We start from the raw sequence: 14,714 nt of genomic DNA, 5'->3' as shown, positions 1-14,714 counted from the left end.
TTAAAAAGGTAGCCCTGGCAATATTAATAGCTTAATACTTTGTAACAACAGAAACTATTTTAGAATCTATCATTTTTTCTTATACTATAATTTGCTTTTAAAAAAAGTACTTTCATACTCTTATTCATAGCTCTATCAAAAACTCCCTATGAGCTGACTTTCTAAAATAAATATACATTTATCTAGTCTACATAATTACATAAAAACAAATCATAAACAGAAAAGTCAAAAGACTATAGCTTCAACTAAGCCTGCATGGGGTAGGTACCCAATGATTATTAAATATAAAATCATAATTAATTTTATGATACTTTAAAATAAAGCAAGGTCCTACCATATTTGTATTCATATTTAACTTACAAGTGACTATGAGGAAAGATGGGGTTTTGGGTAGAGGATAAAGTCCTAGTGTAAATGTCCACAGATCTTAACCATCTGTGACAGAGTTGAATAGCTATTTTTGAAGTGCTTGAAATCTTACTATCTAGGGCAGATTTGGGGTTTTTGTTTCTCTTACATGCTCTTTAAAATACAAAGACTAATTGATATAAAATCCCCTATAATGATATATAACTGAGAAAAATCAAATGAGTTGAAATAAATACCGGATCATTAAAGAGTAAGCGTCCAAATAACTGCTTGGCTTCCTCCAGGCTTCCCTCCAAGTAAACAGCTCCTAGATAAAAGAAGAGAACGCCGAAAGGAAGGCTGCATTAATATTCAGAGAAAATTACATATCTCTATAAAAAGCAAAAAGGCAAGCCAAAACCCACTCATGGGAAAAATCGACCAGATCAGAAGCAATTGTTTTAAAGGTAGCATTTTCCCTCTTTTAACTGCGCTTTGTATTATAAGTTAGACTGAAATACAAAATTCAATTTACCAAAATATAAACCTAATTTTTTAAGAAAAACAGGCCAACTATTATCTATCATAAAGGATATGGGTATGAACCATTACTGAGGGAACTATACACAAATACTTGACTTTATGAAAATATTGTTTCTTTTTCTATATTTATAGTTTATATTTCAGGCCACAGACAAAATATGAGTACAGATAAATTAAGGCTTCTGCCAATAAAATAGTAGGATAAACTTTACCTTTAATTAAAAATAATTCTTAAAAATTTTTTGAAATAATTAAGCACTGTACACATATTTACCACTAATCATAACCAGTTAGTACTATAGTAACATTTTAACTGGGAATCAAACAACTCTGGAGTAGGGTGGTTCTTAAAATCATATTTTTCATATCTGTCTTCAGAAAGGCTATTTTCCATGTAAAATAGAAACTTAGTCACCTGGGCTTTTGATGACTAAATACATTTATTATTTATCAATAGAGGTAGTAATAATGATAATAATTATAACAGTGATGATGATGATGATCTTAGTAAAAGCAGGGGTTTGAGGAACCACTTATGCCCTAGGCCCTATGCAAAGCATTTTCACATTCTTATCTTCACCTTTAAGGACACCTCAGTAAGAAGATATTAGAAAAGACTTATAGGTTTGGGGTCCACAGTAGGTGATCTGGGGAAGGGGTAAAGGAAATGGAACTTTGCCCTGGATTTGCTGCAGTTAGGATCAGATATTAAGGTTGTTACAACTCTGTGAGCTAAGTGATACTATCTCCATGTCATAGATGGGAAAACTGGGGTTCAAAGAGATTCAGTAACCTGGCAAAGACACAGAACTGATTAATGACGCGAGAGGGAACTGAACCACGTGTGCCTGGCTATGGAGCTAACTGTAACATTAACTGTCAAAAATATGATGGGAAAAAAATTACAGAGCAGTCATTCCACATGACAAACCCTCTGAAAATAGACATATTTGTACAAAACAGACATAGCTGTGAAAAGACTGTGGATAATTATTAAACATTCTCTTGCTACCATCATCAGCATAAAACTATAATGGGAAGCTTTTATATTCATTTTCAAAGGAAGAGGGCAAAACTGATAAGGAAGTACAGAGGCCTTTGAAAAATAAAATGTATGAAATCATCTACCTAAAAAAAAAATCAAGGAATTGTCAATCTAACATCTCATGGTAAAGCATCCTTGCAATCACCAGCTAATTAACTCTTCATAACTTTCCTGTACAAACAGCTAATTATATTCTGGTTATAGGAAAAAAGAAACTGAGGAAGTAAAGAGCCTGAGTGTCTGCATTAGCCGTGCTTTAAGTGAATAAACAATAGTTGTAGAGACTCAGGCCCTGGGGTTTTTAAATATGCAGTGTCTTCAAGATGTTTAAAGCAGAAAATCCTGTAAAATAGCTTCAAATTTTGTTTAAAAAAAAAGTATTAGGGCCTAACCAGCAACTTATTTATGTATGTGATCCTGAATCAAATCTGGCAAGTAATCTATCCTCATATTAACTCACTTCAATTCAGTTCAGTATATACTAAGCATGTACATGACATGATACAAGAAATTCAAGAAAAGAAAGCGTGACTGCTGCTCCGGAAGAACCACAATAACTACAATACAAGGAGGCGGGTATCATACTGGGGACTTCACAGTATGATATGAAGCTTTGGGAACAAGTAATTTTGTCCCAAGGCTTCACACTGAATTTTATGTGCTCTCCAGACATTTCAGACATGCAAAAAACTAGACTATAAAAGAGAAATTACCTATTAATGCTTCAAAACAATTAGCCATTGCATGCCGAAGGTCTGATTCTCTACAAAGGTCAGGTCCATGAGCATAAAGCATAAACCGATCCAGTTCAAGTTTCTACAAAATTCAGAATGACAAAAGTTAGAGAATATCAGCAAAATCATAACTGTTATAACTCAGCATCTCCTAGGTGGTACAGTTACAAATTAACAGGCCTTAGGTGAAAGTTTAATCTACCATTCTTTACGAGTCCATACATACAGTTCAGCGCGACCAATTTCACATTTTCCCCAAGCAAGCTTCTATGAACTCTGATGATTCAAGCAGGTTCAGAATGGACCAAATCTGATCTACCCAACTCCAAGTTCAGAAAAAGCACTAGCCTAAGTTTGGAATAAGACTCTTACAAGGCCATGCCTTTGAGTTTACCCAATATGTCTAGAGATACAAACTCAACCCAAAGTTAACCTCTTGGATTCCAAAGTTACATGGTACTGATGGTCTTTGTACTGTATGAAAAATCAAGAGATTTTTATGTGGTGGAGTAGATGAGGACTCTCAGAAGACTTAAAAATGCCTTATTTCTCTAAATCTTTTTTTTCATATTTAATAAGGATTTGGATTTGGGGAGCCATATATTTTTGTACTTGTGTCCCTTTGTGAGGTTTCCACACTCATCCTTCTGAAGGCTGAGTAAGAATCTGAGCAATGGGTTGGAACTACCTTAAGGGCTCTGGGAATATTGTTTGTAATGAATTATATTTTCTTTTTCTATTTGGCCTCAGACAAGTTTAGAGACAGATTTATGGTGCAATTCTGGAAATTGTATAGGACTGATGAACATATCTGGGTACAATAACTTTACCTCTGGCTTTATTTTACTATCTTACCCATATTTTCTCTTTGTTTTGACTTCAGTCCCTACTTATTTCTTTTCCTATTGTATCATAAAGGACAAATCAAGTCCTTTTAGAACTAGACACAGTATAAATGGTTTTTACAAAACTCTTGAGATTGAATAAATGGAAATCATAATTTGTTCCATAAAAGGAAAAGGACATAAACATTGCATAAGCACACAATAAATCAGTTTCTATTACCATATAATTCAATTCAATAAATACCTACTAAGCAATAACATGCCACATAATATGGAACAAGTCACAAGTCAATGAACAACCTAGGACAACATGAATCTCATCAGCTCTCAGACAAAAGAGACTCAGATATTGTGTCTTGGTATGTACGTTAAAAATAACCATATTCATTTACATTGAAAAAGAGACAATAAAATAAAAACAGGGCATATATGCTATCAGTATTTTGGATTGGTAGGAATTCATGAGTATATTATAAACTCAAATGAGAGTTTTGACTACCACAAATACAAGAGAAGAAAGCACCTTTTTTCAAAAACTGATCCCCAAGTACAAGAGTTTATGCTAGAATATGTAAATTTTACTTGTTTCACAACTTCACTGGGAAAATCCAATTGCTTGCTATCTCTGGAGCCCTGCTTTGAGAGTAGAATGCAAGCCATTTTTATATTATAAACAACTATTCTGGAATGTTATGAATTTTCTAACTTCTCATAATCCCGGCTCCATATCCTTATTTTTTCATGAAGGCATTAGTGGAAATTTTAAAAAGGAGAGTGATGTTCCACTGTGCATGTGTTAAAACGTTCACTGTCTGGAGTGCTGACCTAGAGCTTTTATTACCTTCTCAGAGTCAGAACTCTTCTTCCATCAAGTCTCTCCTCTCACATGGTTAAGAACCACTGCTCTAGAGAGAAGGGCAAGGTTTACCACTGCCTTCTGCCGGAGCAGACGGGTGTTGAGCACTATGGGTAGGTCAGGGTTTGGGGTGGAGGAGGATTACACAGACATCCCTGAAGGGAAGAAATGGCCAGTGGCCACCCCCATTGTAACTCATGGCTCTATACACCACCCACTGTGCTGTATTTTCATTTTCATTTCCCACATTTTGAAAATATCCTCCCTACAATTGTTTGAAAAATAATCATGCAATTCCATTATACCTGAAACTCTAAAGAAAACAATGGCAGGGAGAGGTGGGGGAGAGTGTGCCGACAATCTACTTATTAAAGGTATTTCCAACAGACATTCACGTGAGCTATCAGGAAGCATCTTGACAATTAAGTCAACTAAACACTGAAGCACTCGTGGAATTTCATTCATTGTGAGCCTAAAAACCAAGTTGGTTTTTCCTGAAGGCATCACTATTTATATTCTCAAATGCCACTGAAGCTGGGTCAAAGCCTACCACCACAGTTACGATGAGGATGTTATATAAAATACAGCAGTACACTCTTGCTAACACAAAAACCATGGGATAAAATTAACCGCATATTAAATGTAATTAATGCCTTGGCAAGATCAAATTAAGAAGTCAGTTGCAAAACTAGAATGGGTTTTATCTAGTCTTTTCTACCATATTCCAACATTTATATCAAAAATGAAGAAAAAAATAGAAATTACTTAAAAATCAAGGAAAACTCACAAAAGCTTTTACAACAGATCACTAATGTTCGGGAATTTAATAGCCACCATTGCCCCTATTACTGAATAAACCCACAGGCCTATAAAATGTAATTGATTGATAAATGTAATTTATAAGTGGCAGCAGCAATAAAAACAACTAACTCCTCCTAATTTATTCATATGTTTATGTAATTACTATGAACAAGCATTGCACCAAGCACTTCATAAACGAATCACTAAAACTCAAATGGTAATCTCCCTAAATTCTCACAACCACCCTATGTGGTAGATGCTAACAGATCTCCATTCTACAGATGAGAAAGCTATGGCTTGGCAAAGAGAATATCAATTTGTCCATGGTCCCCCTGCTGGTATCCTGAATTCCCAAACAAGTGCCAGGGTCCTATCCGTTAGGATTTATGATAACAAGACACTGCAGAGAGACAGGAAGATCAAATGAGACAACACAAGCAACATGCCTACCACGAATCTAAATCAAGGAAAGGTTCTGTCAGTCAGTCAGCAAAGTCAATGTGGCTGGCTAAACAGCCTAAAACCAAAATCTTAATTAATAGGACTTGTGATCTGGGGGGATTCTCAAAGATCTGTAAAGTATCCCCCATGAATACAAATGGCCTGGAGTATTCTATTCAAAGCTATAATTCTGTCTGTTAAAATAAATTAAAAACAAATGTAATTCAGAAATATTACACAGAGGGAAAATATGAAATCTTTCATTTCTTTTGCTCTGTTCTCATGCTCCTTTTCCCCAAATGTTTAACTCTGTTCATGCACGTCTGTCAATTTTTTCCTCTTCTGTTACCGAGACACCTCACTGCGGAGTTCATTAGCTGCTGGTGAAACTCACTAAGGTAACAGGATTGATAAGGCTGAGTCCTTAAAACCCAAACAGACAAATAAACAAAAAATCCTTCCTCGTCAATAAAATATTAAACCCTTAATATACCCTAAAGAGTTACTGATTCAAATGCAAAGTTATGCACGGACTGAAGAAGAGAATGTAGACTTCACTGCAAATAAAGTGCAAACACTTGACGTACCTTTGCTAGCATGGCAAGGTGCTGGTTCTGAACGATGGCAGTCCGATAGGTTGCTAATCCCCCCTCTTCCAGACTGGGAAACAGATAGTACAAATGGACACTGCCAAAAAAAAACCACATGGATAAGTATGTATCACAATATTCTGTATGTGGTTCTGAGTCTAAAACAACAGCCCTGACACATAATATCTGCGCAGTGCATACCGGCTGGGTTGAACTAAACTGAAAGGTCTCTGAAGGGTTAAACAGTAAACACAGTATATCTGAACGTGCTAAAACCCAAACACCATCCACTCATCTGTTCACACTGACTTCTTTAAAAAGAGCTCTCTGAAATACGATGACAATGAAGACCTGAACAATCATTCATCCTGCTGAGAGCAATCCTATCTAACACTTGAAAAGTGAGCCTGGAGACAGAGAGCTTTGCTTGGGTTGGGTTATAAGGGCCCCTGAGGAGAGCTCTGAGCAGGGCAGCCAGGTGGCACATTTGTCACAAGTACAGATGGGGACAGGAACAGAACCAGGAGTGGCAAACAGAGACCGGACTACTGATCAGGGAAGTCCGGGAATTAGGAAGAAGGCTGATGGAAAACCAGGCCGGACCACAAGGGTAACTGCGCTCTCCTAATTCTCAAACTAGTTTCGAAGACCCACTGTTGATTGGGGCAGCTAAGCTAGTTTGGCCCTATTGTGTCCAGTGAGAACACGCTGAGAAAAATGTTCTTTTGCCTCACTTTGTCCTTCGTGGGAAAAGAAATGATTGAAAGAGAATAAAAATAGCTTGAGACAGTTCCAAGAGCAACATGTGTCATCTCCCTTTAAGAGAAATTTTATGAGTATTGAGAAACCAAAATGTACTTTCCTACCTCTACCTCCAAACTAAGGACCCAAAAACACTTCTGGAGAGAAAACACACAAACATACAGACACACATACACTAGACACACCCAAAAAATCTGGTTATTAAAATCCTCGTAAGCTTTCCTTCCCTTGAGTTCAGAAAGAGTGAGAAAGGGATCAAAGACAAATCCCAGAAAATGAAATGACATTTTAAAATATCATCCCTTTCTTTACAAATTGAATATAAGCTCTGAAGTATCTAGACCAAGACAAGCTGATCTCTCGTGGCTGTAGCAACTTGAACATAAACTTGACAGGACAGAGACGCTAGCCTTTCATCTTGTAATCCTGCTCATTACGGCATCAGGGAGTGCAAGTTATCAGGGCAAGAGCCACAGACACGGAGCTTTTAAGCTCTGCAGAAGAGACCAAAACCACTGTGTTTCAAGGCTTTATTGGGCTAATTACAAAGAAGGTAATGTATTAAGTAAAGGTAATGTATTAAGCCTGTAAAATGCAATTATTGGGGAACAGCAGAAAAGCCTACTTACCTGGTCAGAAATTCAACGACAGCATCACCCAGGAACTCCAACCGTTCGTTGTGATTAATCCTACAGGAGAATTAAAAAGCCCTCTTGAAATAGCCCACATTTACATTTCCTCCCTCTCCTCTCAAAGGAAAGGATGCTGAGGGTTAGCTCCTTTAGTAATCAAAGCACCCTAACGAACTCCTCATAATCAAGGGCTCTGATGGCCATCCTGCCAGGGGGTGCCTAGGAGGGAAGGGAGGAGGGAGCACTGCCTCCTACCATGGGGTTCAGGCTTCCTACCCTGGTGCCTCCGTCCCCTGGGAATCAGACTTAAGGCAATGAGACATCAGCCTAACAACTGTGAATCTTTCTACACTGCTATCAGGTGGACGAGAGAAGGGAGAATGCATTCTTAGAGTAAGAATAGTGGAAAATCAGCACTGGCACCATGTTCTAGCTTCCCAAGGTCCAAACTCTGAATTTGACCTCATGTCTAAAGTCTCTTAAAATGGGCCTAACCTACCTTTTCAGTCTGCTATCCTCTTCCACCAATGCCCTGGGGCCTTTTCCAAAACTGCCTGGTCCTCTCTGAAAAGTGCACGTGTGCATGCTAAGTTGCTTCAGTTGTGCCCGACTCTTTGCAACCCTATGGACTGTAGCCTGCCAGGCCCCTCTGTCCATGGGAGTCTCCAGGCAAGAATACTGGAGTGGATTGCTGTGTCCTCCTCCAGGGAATCTTCCCGACCCAGGGATGAATTAGCGTCTCTTAGGTCTCCTGCATTGGCAGGTGGGTTCTCTACCACTGCTATCCTTTCCGACCAATGCACTGGATCCTTTTCCAGCATGCCTGGTCCTCTCTGAAGAGGGCATCCCCTACAATACTCAGTGCCTCTGTGCAGGCCAAGCTCTGTGCTGCCCTGGAGTTTTCAGGTCTCCCCTGTACAGCAAGATTCCCTGAAAACTGACTCATCCCTCGAGGTCTAGCAGAATGTGAGCTCCACACGAATGCCCACCTGAGTCCCTTATCAAAATAAGTACACTCCCTCGGTGCAGAGACTGTATTTTATTTATATCTCAATTATTTTGAGGAAGGTGCATCTTACAAGCTGAGTTTCTCATGTTGGAGAACGAGGCTGAAACGGGCAGGAAGGTGGCTCATGGAAGCCTCCTTCCACCTGCGAGTCTCTCAGTGCAAGCAGGTCACCATCTCTCTGCTTAGCAGAGATGTGACCTGATCTAACTGAGGCTTTTAAAGGCCACTCTGGCTGCCTTTAGCAGAGACTGAGCGCAGGAAAGACAAGTACTGGGGCGGATACTGCTGTGGTCCTGATGTGACATGATGGAGGTGCAGGCTGAAGAGGTAACAGAGGAGGGGCAGAGATGCCGTCAGATTTGGGAGACATTTGAAAGATGGAGCAGAAAAGAGGTGCTGATAGTTGGGACTAGGAAGCTAACCACAAGAAAAGGATGAAGGGCAGTGCCAGACTCTGGCTCACATGGCTGGGTGGAAAGTGCTGCCATTTACTGCAATGGGAAGACCAAGAGGGGAACAGGTTTGGGAAGAAGCAAGAGTTGCCTTGTAGATATGCTGACTTTGAAATGTGCATAAAATATCCAAATGGAGAGATCCAGCAAAATGCTAGATATATTAACCTATTGTTCACAGGTAAGAACAAAGTTAGTAATAAATCTACGTGTGTGTCTCTTAGTCATTTCCAACTCTTTGTGACCCCACGGACTGTAGCCTGCCAGGATCCTCTGTCCATGAAATTCTCCAGGCAAGAACACTACAGCAGTTGTCTATACATAGACAGGATTTCAGATGCTGAAACTGGATGGCACTAGTGAGGCAGAGAATGCAGCTAAGCAAGGGGTCCCAGGACTGAGCCTAGGAAAGGGTCACGGCTGTGGCCCAGCAGAAGGGAAGCCAGCACAGGGGAACTGGCAAAGTGGTGGGAGGAAGAAGAGGTCAGTGTTATCCTGTAGCCAAAGAGAAGAGAATGTTTCAGTAAAGAAACAGACTCAGCAAGATGAGAAGAGAGCATTGACTCATACCAGGGAGATGGCTGAAGCCACGGAAGGGCAAGCTCTGTGAAGTGGTGGAGACAAGCCAGACTGTGACCCGAGTAGGCTGGGAACTTGAGTGTTGTCTGAAGCCATGCAAAAGAAGATCCTAAAATAAGTTACTGCCTGAGAGACGATAGGAACTAAGAAGGAATAAATTTTTAAAAAAGAGAGAAATTAACATTATCCTATTCTTTCCCACAAGCCAGTAAAATAAACATGCATTTTCTGTGGTAAAGACTATCATCTTCCCAACAGTTCAAAATACAATACAGGAAAATCTAGTTAAGGTGGAAACCAAGAAACCCTGGCCAGAGTCCAGAGTGAAGAAGAACCATACTTTGGACTGTTTAATGCTTAACTGAAGAATAACAAGACAACCAGTCAAAGAATAATAACTGCTTTGAGTCATATACTATTTTGAATTAAGTCATATTGGTATAAATTTTATTTAATTTCATTTGTAAACTTTCAGGGAGACAGGAACTACATCGAGAATTTTAATAACCTTGAAGGTAGACCATTATTCAGTGTGTTAAAATACAAGGTCACAGTGCTAAACAAGTTTATTCAATAGTAAGTCTGCCATCCATTAAATAATTTGTCCCCTATCCAGCATATGTTTTTTTGTATCCTCACTGTGACTAAACTCTGGCAGTAGGCCACAAATGAAAATGGGGGTTAAATACCACTTTAGTTTAGTATTATATCGGACACTTCCTAACCCAGTGGTTTATCTGGAAAAATGGACAGAGTGAGTTGCTGGTCCTTGCTGTCTACAGGCAAGTCTTTTGTTCCTTCTTCCGTTGTTTATACTTCCTTTAATCACCCCTGTTTAAATACTAGCAAGCTCCAAGATGAGATGTTTACAGAGCAGTAAACATTCCATTTGCTTTTGAGAACTGAATCAACAGAGGCATTATGAAATTTAGATTAACTGTAGCAGTTAGATAGCACATTTGGTCTGTGGAAATCAAAACACTTCATAAAACAGAACAGTCTCCCTGTAATAGTAATTACTGTAAGGTGTCATCTACTCCATAGAAAACCATCTTGGGATGGGCCAAGTCCAAGGGTCACTGCTAGAGGGAGGGGACGAATGACATTTTCTTACCTTTGCATTCCAAGCCTCAAGGGGCAACTGGTAGGGCAGAGCTAGAATGGGCCTTGCAGGTCGACAGAAAGTTCCACCCAGCCCAGGAATTCCTTCTGTCCATTATATCTATTTGTGGCCCAGCTGGTCAAGAATCTGCCTGCAGTGCGGGAGTCCTGGGTTCCTGGGTAGGTAAGATCCCCTGGAGAAGGGAAAGGCTACCCACTCCAGTATTCTGGCCTGCAGAATCCCATGGACTGTATAGACCATGGGGTCGCAAAGAGTCGGACACAACAGAGAGTCGAACATGACTGAGCGATTTTCATACTATGGTAATTATTAAAAAAATATTATAATAGAGACTACAGGCATACCTCATTTGGGGCTTCTCTGATAGCTCAGTTGGTAAAAAATCCACCTGCAATGCAGGAAATCCCAGTTTGATTCCTGGGTCGGGAAGATCCGCTGGAGAAGGGAAAGGCTACAAAATCCGGTATTCTGGCCTGGAGAATTCCATGGTCTGTACAGTCCACGGGGTTGCAAAGAGTCGGACATGACTGAGTGACTTTCCCTATTACATCTAACTGAACACTTGCGGGGAGAAGCCTTACTAGATCTCAGATCCAACTGGACCCATGGATCCAAGATTAAGCATCTACTCATATATAGTCAATGCACTGTTACTGGTTTTAATGATAAATACTAAATGTATAACTGATTGGAGAAGAAAATGGCAACCCACTCCAGTATTCTTGCCTGGAGAATCCCATGGACAGAAATAGTCAGGCAGCTATAGTCCAAAGGGCTGCAAGGAGTAGAACACGACTGAAGCAACTTAGCATGATTGAAAGGGTACTCTGCAACTACCATTTCCTTAAATAGGCCTTAATAAACAGTCTAAACGTGTTTCTCCACTGATCCCATAGATCCTCACACATTATGTCCAGCAATGACTCTACCAAGCAAAACAAAACACAACAAAGGAAAGCTGCTTGAGTTTCCTACTTTTCCATTACAGTCTCCTGGCCCCTCATTCCCAAAGGTCCTACTGATAACATGGATCCCCTGAATGAGACCGAATGCCTAATCCTTCAGAGACCTTCGATGTGGTAACATTTTGCTGTGATTTGTATTACTTAAATATAACTACACACCTGAGATTTATGTGGTTCAACAGTGACACTTCAAAAAATGACAGGTTAACTTGTAACCATAAAAGTTAATTATTCTGTAGTTTTGATAGGCAGGCAGATTTTTATCTATCAATTTTAAGTCTTTGTGTCTTTTGTAAATGCTGCTGCTGCTGCTGCTGCGTCGATTCAGTCGTGTCCAACTCTGTGCGACCCCATAGACGGCAGCCCACCAGGCTCCCCCGTCCCTAGGATTCTCCAGGCAACAATACTGGAGTGGGTTGCCATTTTCTTCTCCAGTGCATGAAAGTGAAAAGTGAAAGTGAAGTCGCTCAGTTGAGTCCAATTCTTCGAGACCCCATGGACTGTAGCCTACCAGGCTCCTCTGTCCATGGGATTTCCCAGGCAAGAGTACTGGAGTGAGCTGATCCCAAATCAGATTACGAGATTCACCAGCCGTTAAACTTTTGAAGGCTCTGACCATGACCTTTCCTAATGCTCCCATTTCCCTGTTTCTAGTCAACAAGTAAAAAACCTGGAATAAAAGTAATATCATGAATTGCCTTCTTTCCTTTAAGACTTATTTACTGAGCCCCTGCTTTTTGAAAGGCACTAATTAGAAAAGAAAAAGAATTTGAAAGAAAGAAAAGAGAGAGTAGGATCAAAGACCTTCCAAATGCTCACAGTATTAAAAAAAAAAAAAAAAAAAAAATGACACAAAATATTAATAATACCCGGGAGAACTGAAACTTGCACCAGAAAAGAAATGCTGGCAGAATGTGAGCACAGCTACAATGACTGCCAGCCTTCAGGGAAGGGAGAGGGTATGCTCGAGTGCACAGGAAGCAGTTCAGTCTTACTGGTGTGCAGAAGGCCACGGGGAAGACAGCAATGTGCCTGGAAGAGTGGCCTGGGTCACCAGGTGCTGGGATTGTCAGGTGAGGAGGTTCAGACGAATTCAGCAGGTGACATGATATCACAAAAAGCCTTCAAGCAGTTTACAGCTACAAACTAGAATGGAGGCTCTAGAAATAGCAAGATGATGCCTGGAGAGGCCGTCTGGAGGGAGACCCAGCAGAACGCGGCACTAACTGCATGGCAGGATGGGCAGGGGTGGGAGGAGTGGCTTTCGGTAGGGCTGGGAAGAACTCCACCCAGCTCCCCAACCTGCCCTGTTCCTCCATCTGCAGCGCCAGACACGGATGCCCAAACAACCTACTAGCCTACTGGCTGTCTTGTTCCTTTCTCAAGTCTAAAGTCCTGAGCAGGCTTGCTTGGGAGGAAATATACCCACTGATGCTTGAAACTGCATAGTGTTCATTTCAAACATGTACAAATACTTTCAAGGAGCAGACTACCACATCCCACTTTATAACAGCAAACTAAGAAACAAACAGGGAAGAGGGCACGTTGTTTCAAGTGAATTCAATTATTCAAGCACATGGTATATAACTGACCCATAACCCCTGAACCACCACCAGAGCTCTCCTTGGCCCCACAGTAGTCTGGTATGGCTGTTGTGTTTTTGACCCTCACTGAAGCTCATAGCAGAGTCTTCCTTATATTATGCATGTTTATGGAACTCTTACCCCACCCCAGGTGGTCACACCTCCTGGTGAGCGGGGGCTATGTCTTACTTGCCTTTGAAAGAAGTGAAAACGTCAGTTGCACAGTTGTGTCCAACTCTTTGCGACCCCATGGACTGTAGCACGCTAGACTCCTCTGTCCATGGAATTCTCTAGGCAAGAATACTGAAGTGGGTTGCCATTCCCGTTTCTGGGGGATCTTCCTGGCCCAGGGATCAAACCCAGGTCTCCTGCATTGCAGGCAGATTCTTTACCATCTAAGCCATGATCACTAAGGGTATGGTCGTGCTGAGGAGGTTGGTAGGTGGCAGGCAGAGAAGAAGAACGAAGGCTTCCCTGACCAGGAACTGAACCCGGGCCCAGCAGTGATGGCGCCAAATCCTAACCGAAATACCTGTGAACTGCCTCAAACTCAAAAGGCACTGGACAAATGTCTGTTGGATTAAATCTGTCTGTGTTTCTTCAGTACAGCTCCCAGGGCCGTGCACAGGGGGATACTACACAGCCATAGCCAAGCAGCCGCCGGACTGGCTGCCGAGGCAAGGAGGCTCTTTCTGAATAGAAAGCTGGGGTCAATTCTGCATCAGCAAAAAGATCAGACAGAAGGCAGGAGACTCTCAGCACAAGAGCCACAAAGGCCAGAACAGAAGTCAAAGGACAAGAGAGAGTATGTCTATTCTCTATCAGTGGCATCATTTTCAAAATGTAAATTCAGGAAGAACACAGTCTCTCAGCCATCATTCCCTTTGCCAGGGTAAGAAAACATAAACCACGAGGTTTAAACAGTGCTATCAAAAAGACATAATTTATATGCCAACAGCTGTGGGTGGTGTGGATGAGACAAAGATCACTTAAACCTGTGCTTTCATCACTGAAAAAGAATGGGTCGGTGGCATGTGTAGCCCTGCTGAAGGGGGCTGCAGGGGACCCAGGGTTCTACTTATTAAAATACAGAACTGGCCATCTGAAGACTTCACAGTATAGCAGGGTATAGGGAAACCAGGACCACGCTATCCCTGAGGGTGTGATTAAGGCTCCTCTAATTAGACAGTTCTTTTCTGATCTTCGACTCGCACGGAACACAGTAGTGAGACGTGTGATCATCTTCAAACTGGAATTTTAAAGTTTCGGCCTGCCTTTCTTTTTACCTCTTGATTGAAGAGGAAGAGACGGTTTGGTTCATGATAACCTCAAAAGAGAGGACCCTCAAGGCAAGCCTATTTGAAAAGAAAAGGGATACATGAAGAAAAAGGTAGGGGAGGAAGCTG

The 14,714-nt window shown here is 40.9% G+C and overlaps 1 protein-coding gene across 1 annotated transcript in view; it reads right to left on the bottom strand.

The window, feature by feature from the left end:
* Positions 1-14,714, bottom strand: part of DROSHA (drosha, ribonuclease type III) — a 123,330-nt gene that overhangs the window by 29,092 nt on the left and 79,524 nt on the right. The window contains exons 23-26 of the mRNA XM_010853841.1: positions 7,595-7,654; positions 6,201-6,300; positions 2,650-2,752; positions 606-676 (exon numbers count right to left, since the gene is read on the bottom strand). Coding sequence (XP_010852143.1) covers positions 606-676; positions 2,650-2,752; positions 6,201-6,300; positions 7,595-7,654 — 334 coding nt within the window. The remainder of the gene's footprint in view (positions 1-605; positions 677-2,649; positions 2,753-6,200; positions 6,301-7,594; positions 7,655-14,714) is intronic.

Source organism: Bison bison, unplaced genomic scaffold, assembly GCF_000754665.1.
Source record: "Bison bison bison isolate TAMUID 2011002044 unplaced genomic scaffold, Bison_UMD1.0 scf7180017864331, whole genome shotgun sequence".
In the NCBI taxonomy this organism is placed as follows: Eukaryota; Metazoa; Chordata; class Mammalia; order Artiodactyla; family Bovidae; genus Bison; species Bison bison.
The sequence above is the reverse complement of the archived record's forward strand: the minus strand, read 5'-3'. Positions and strand labels throughout refer to the sequence as shown.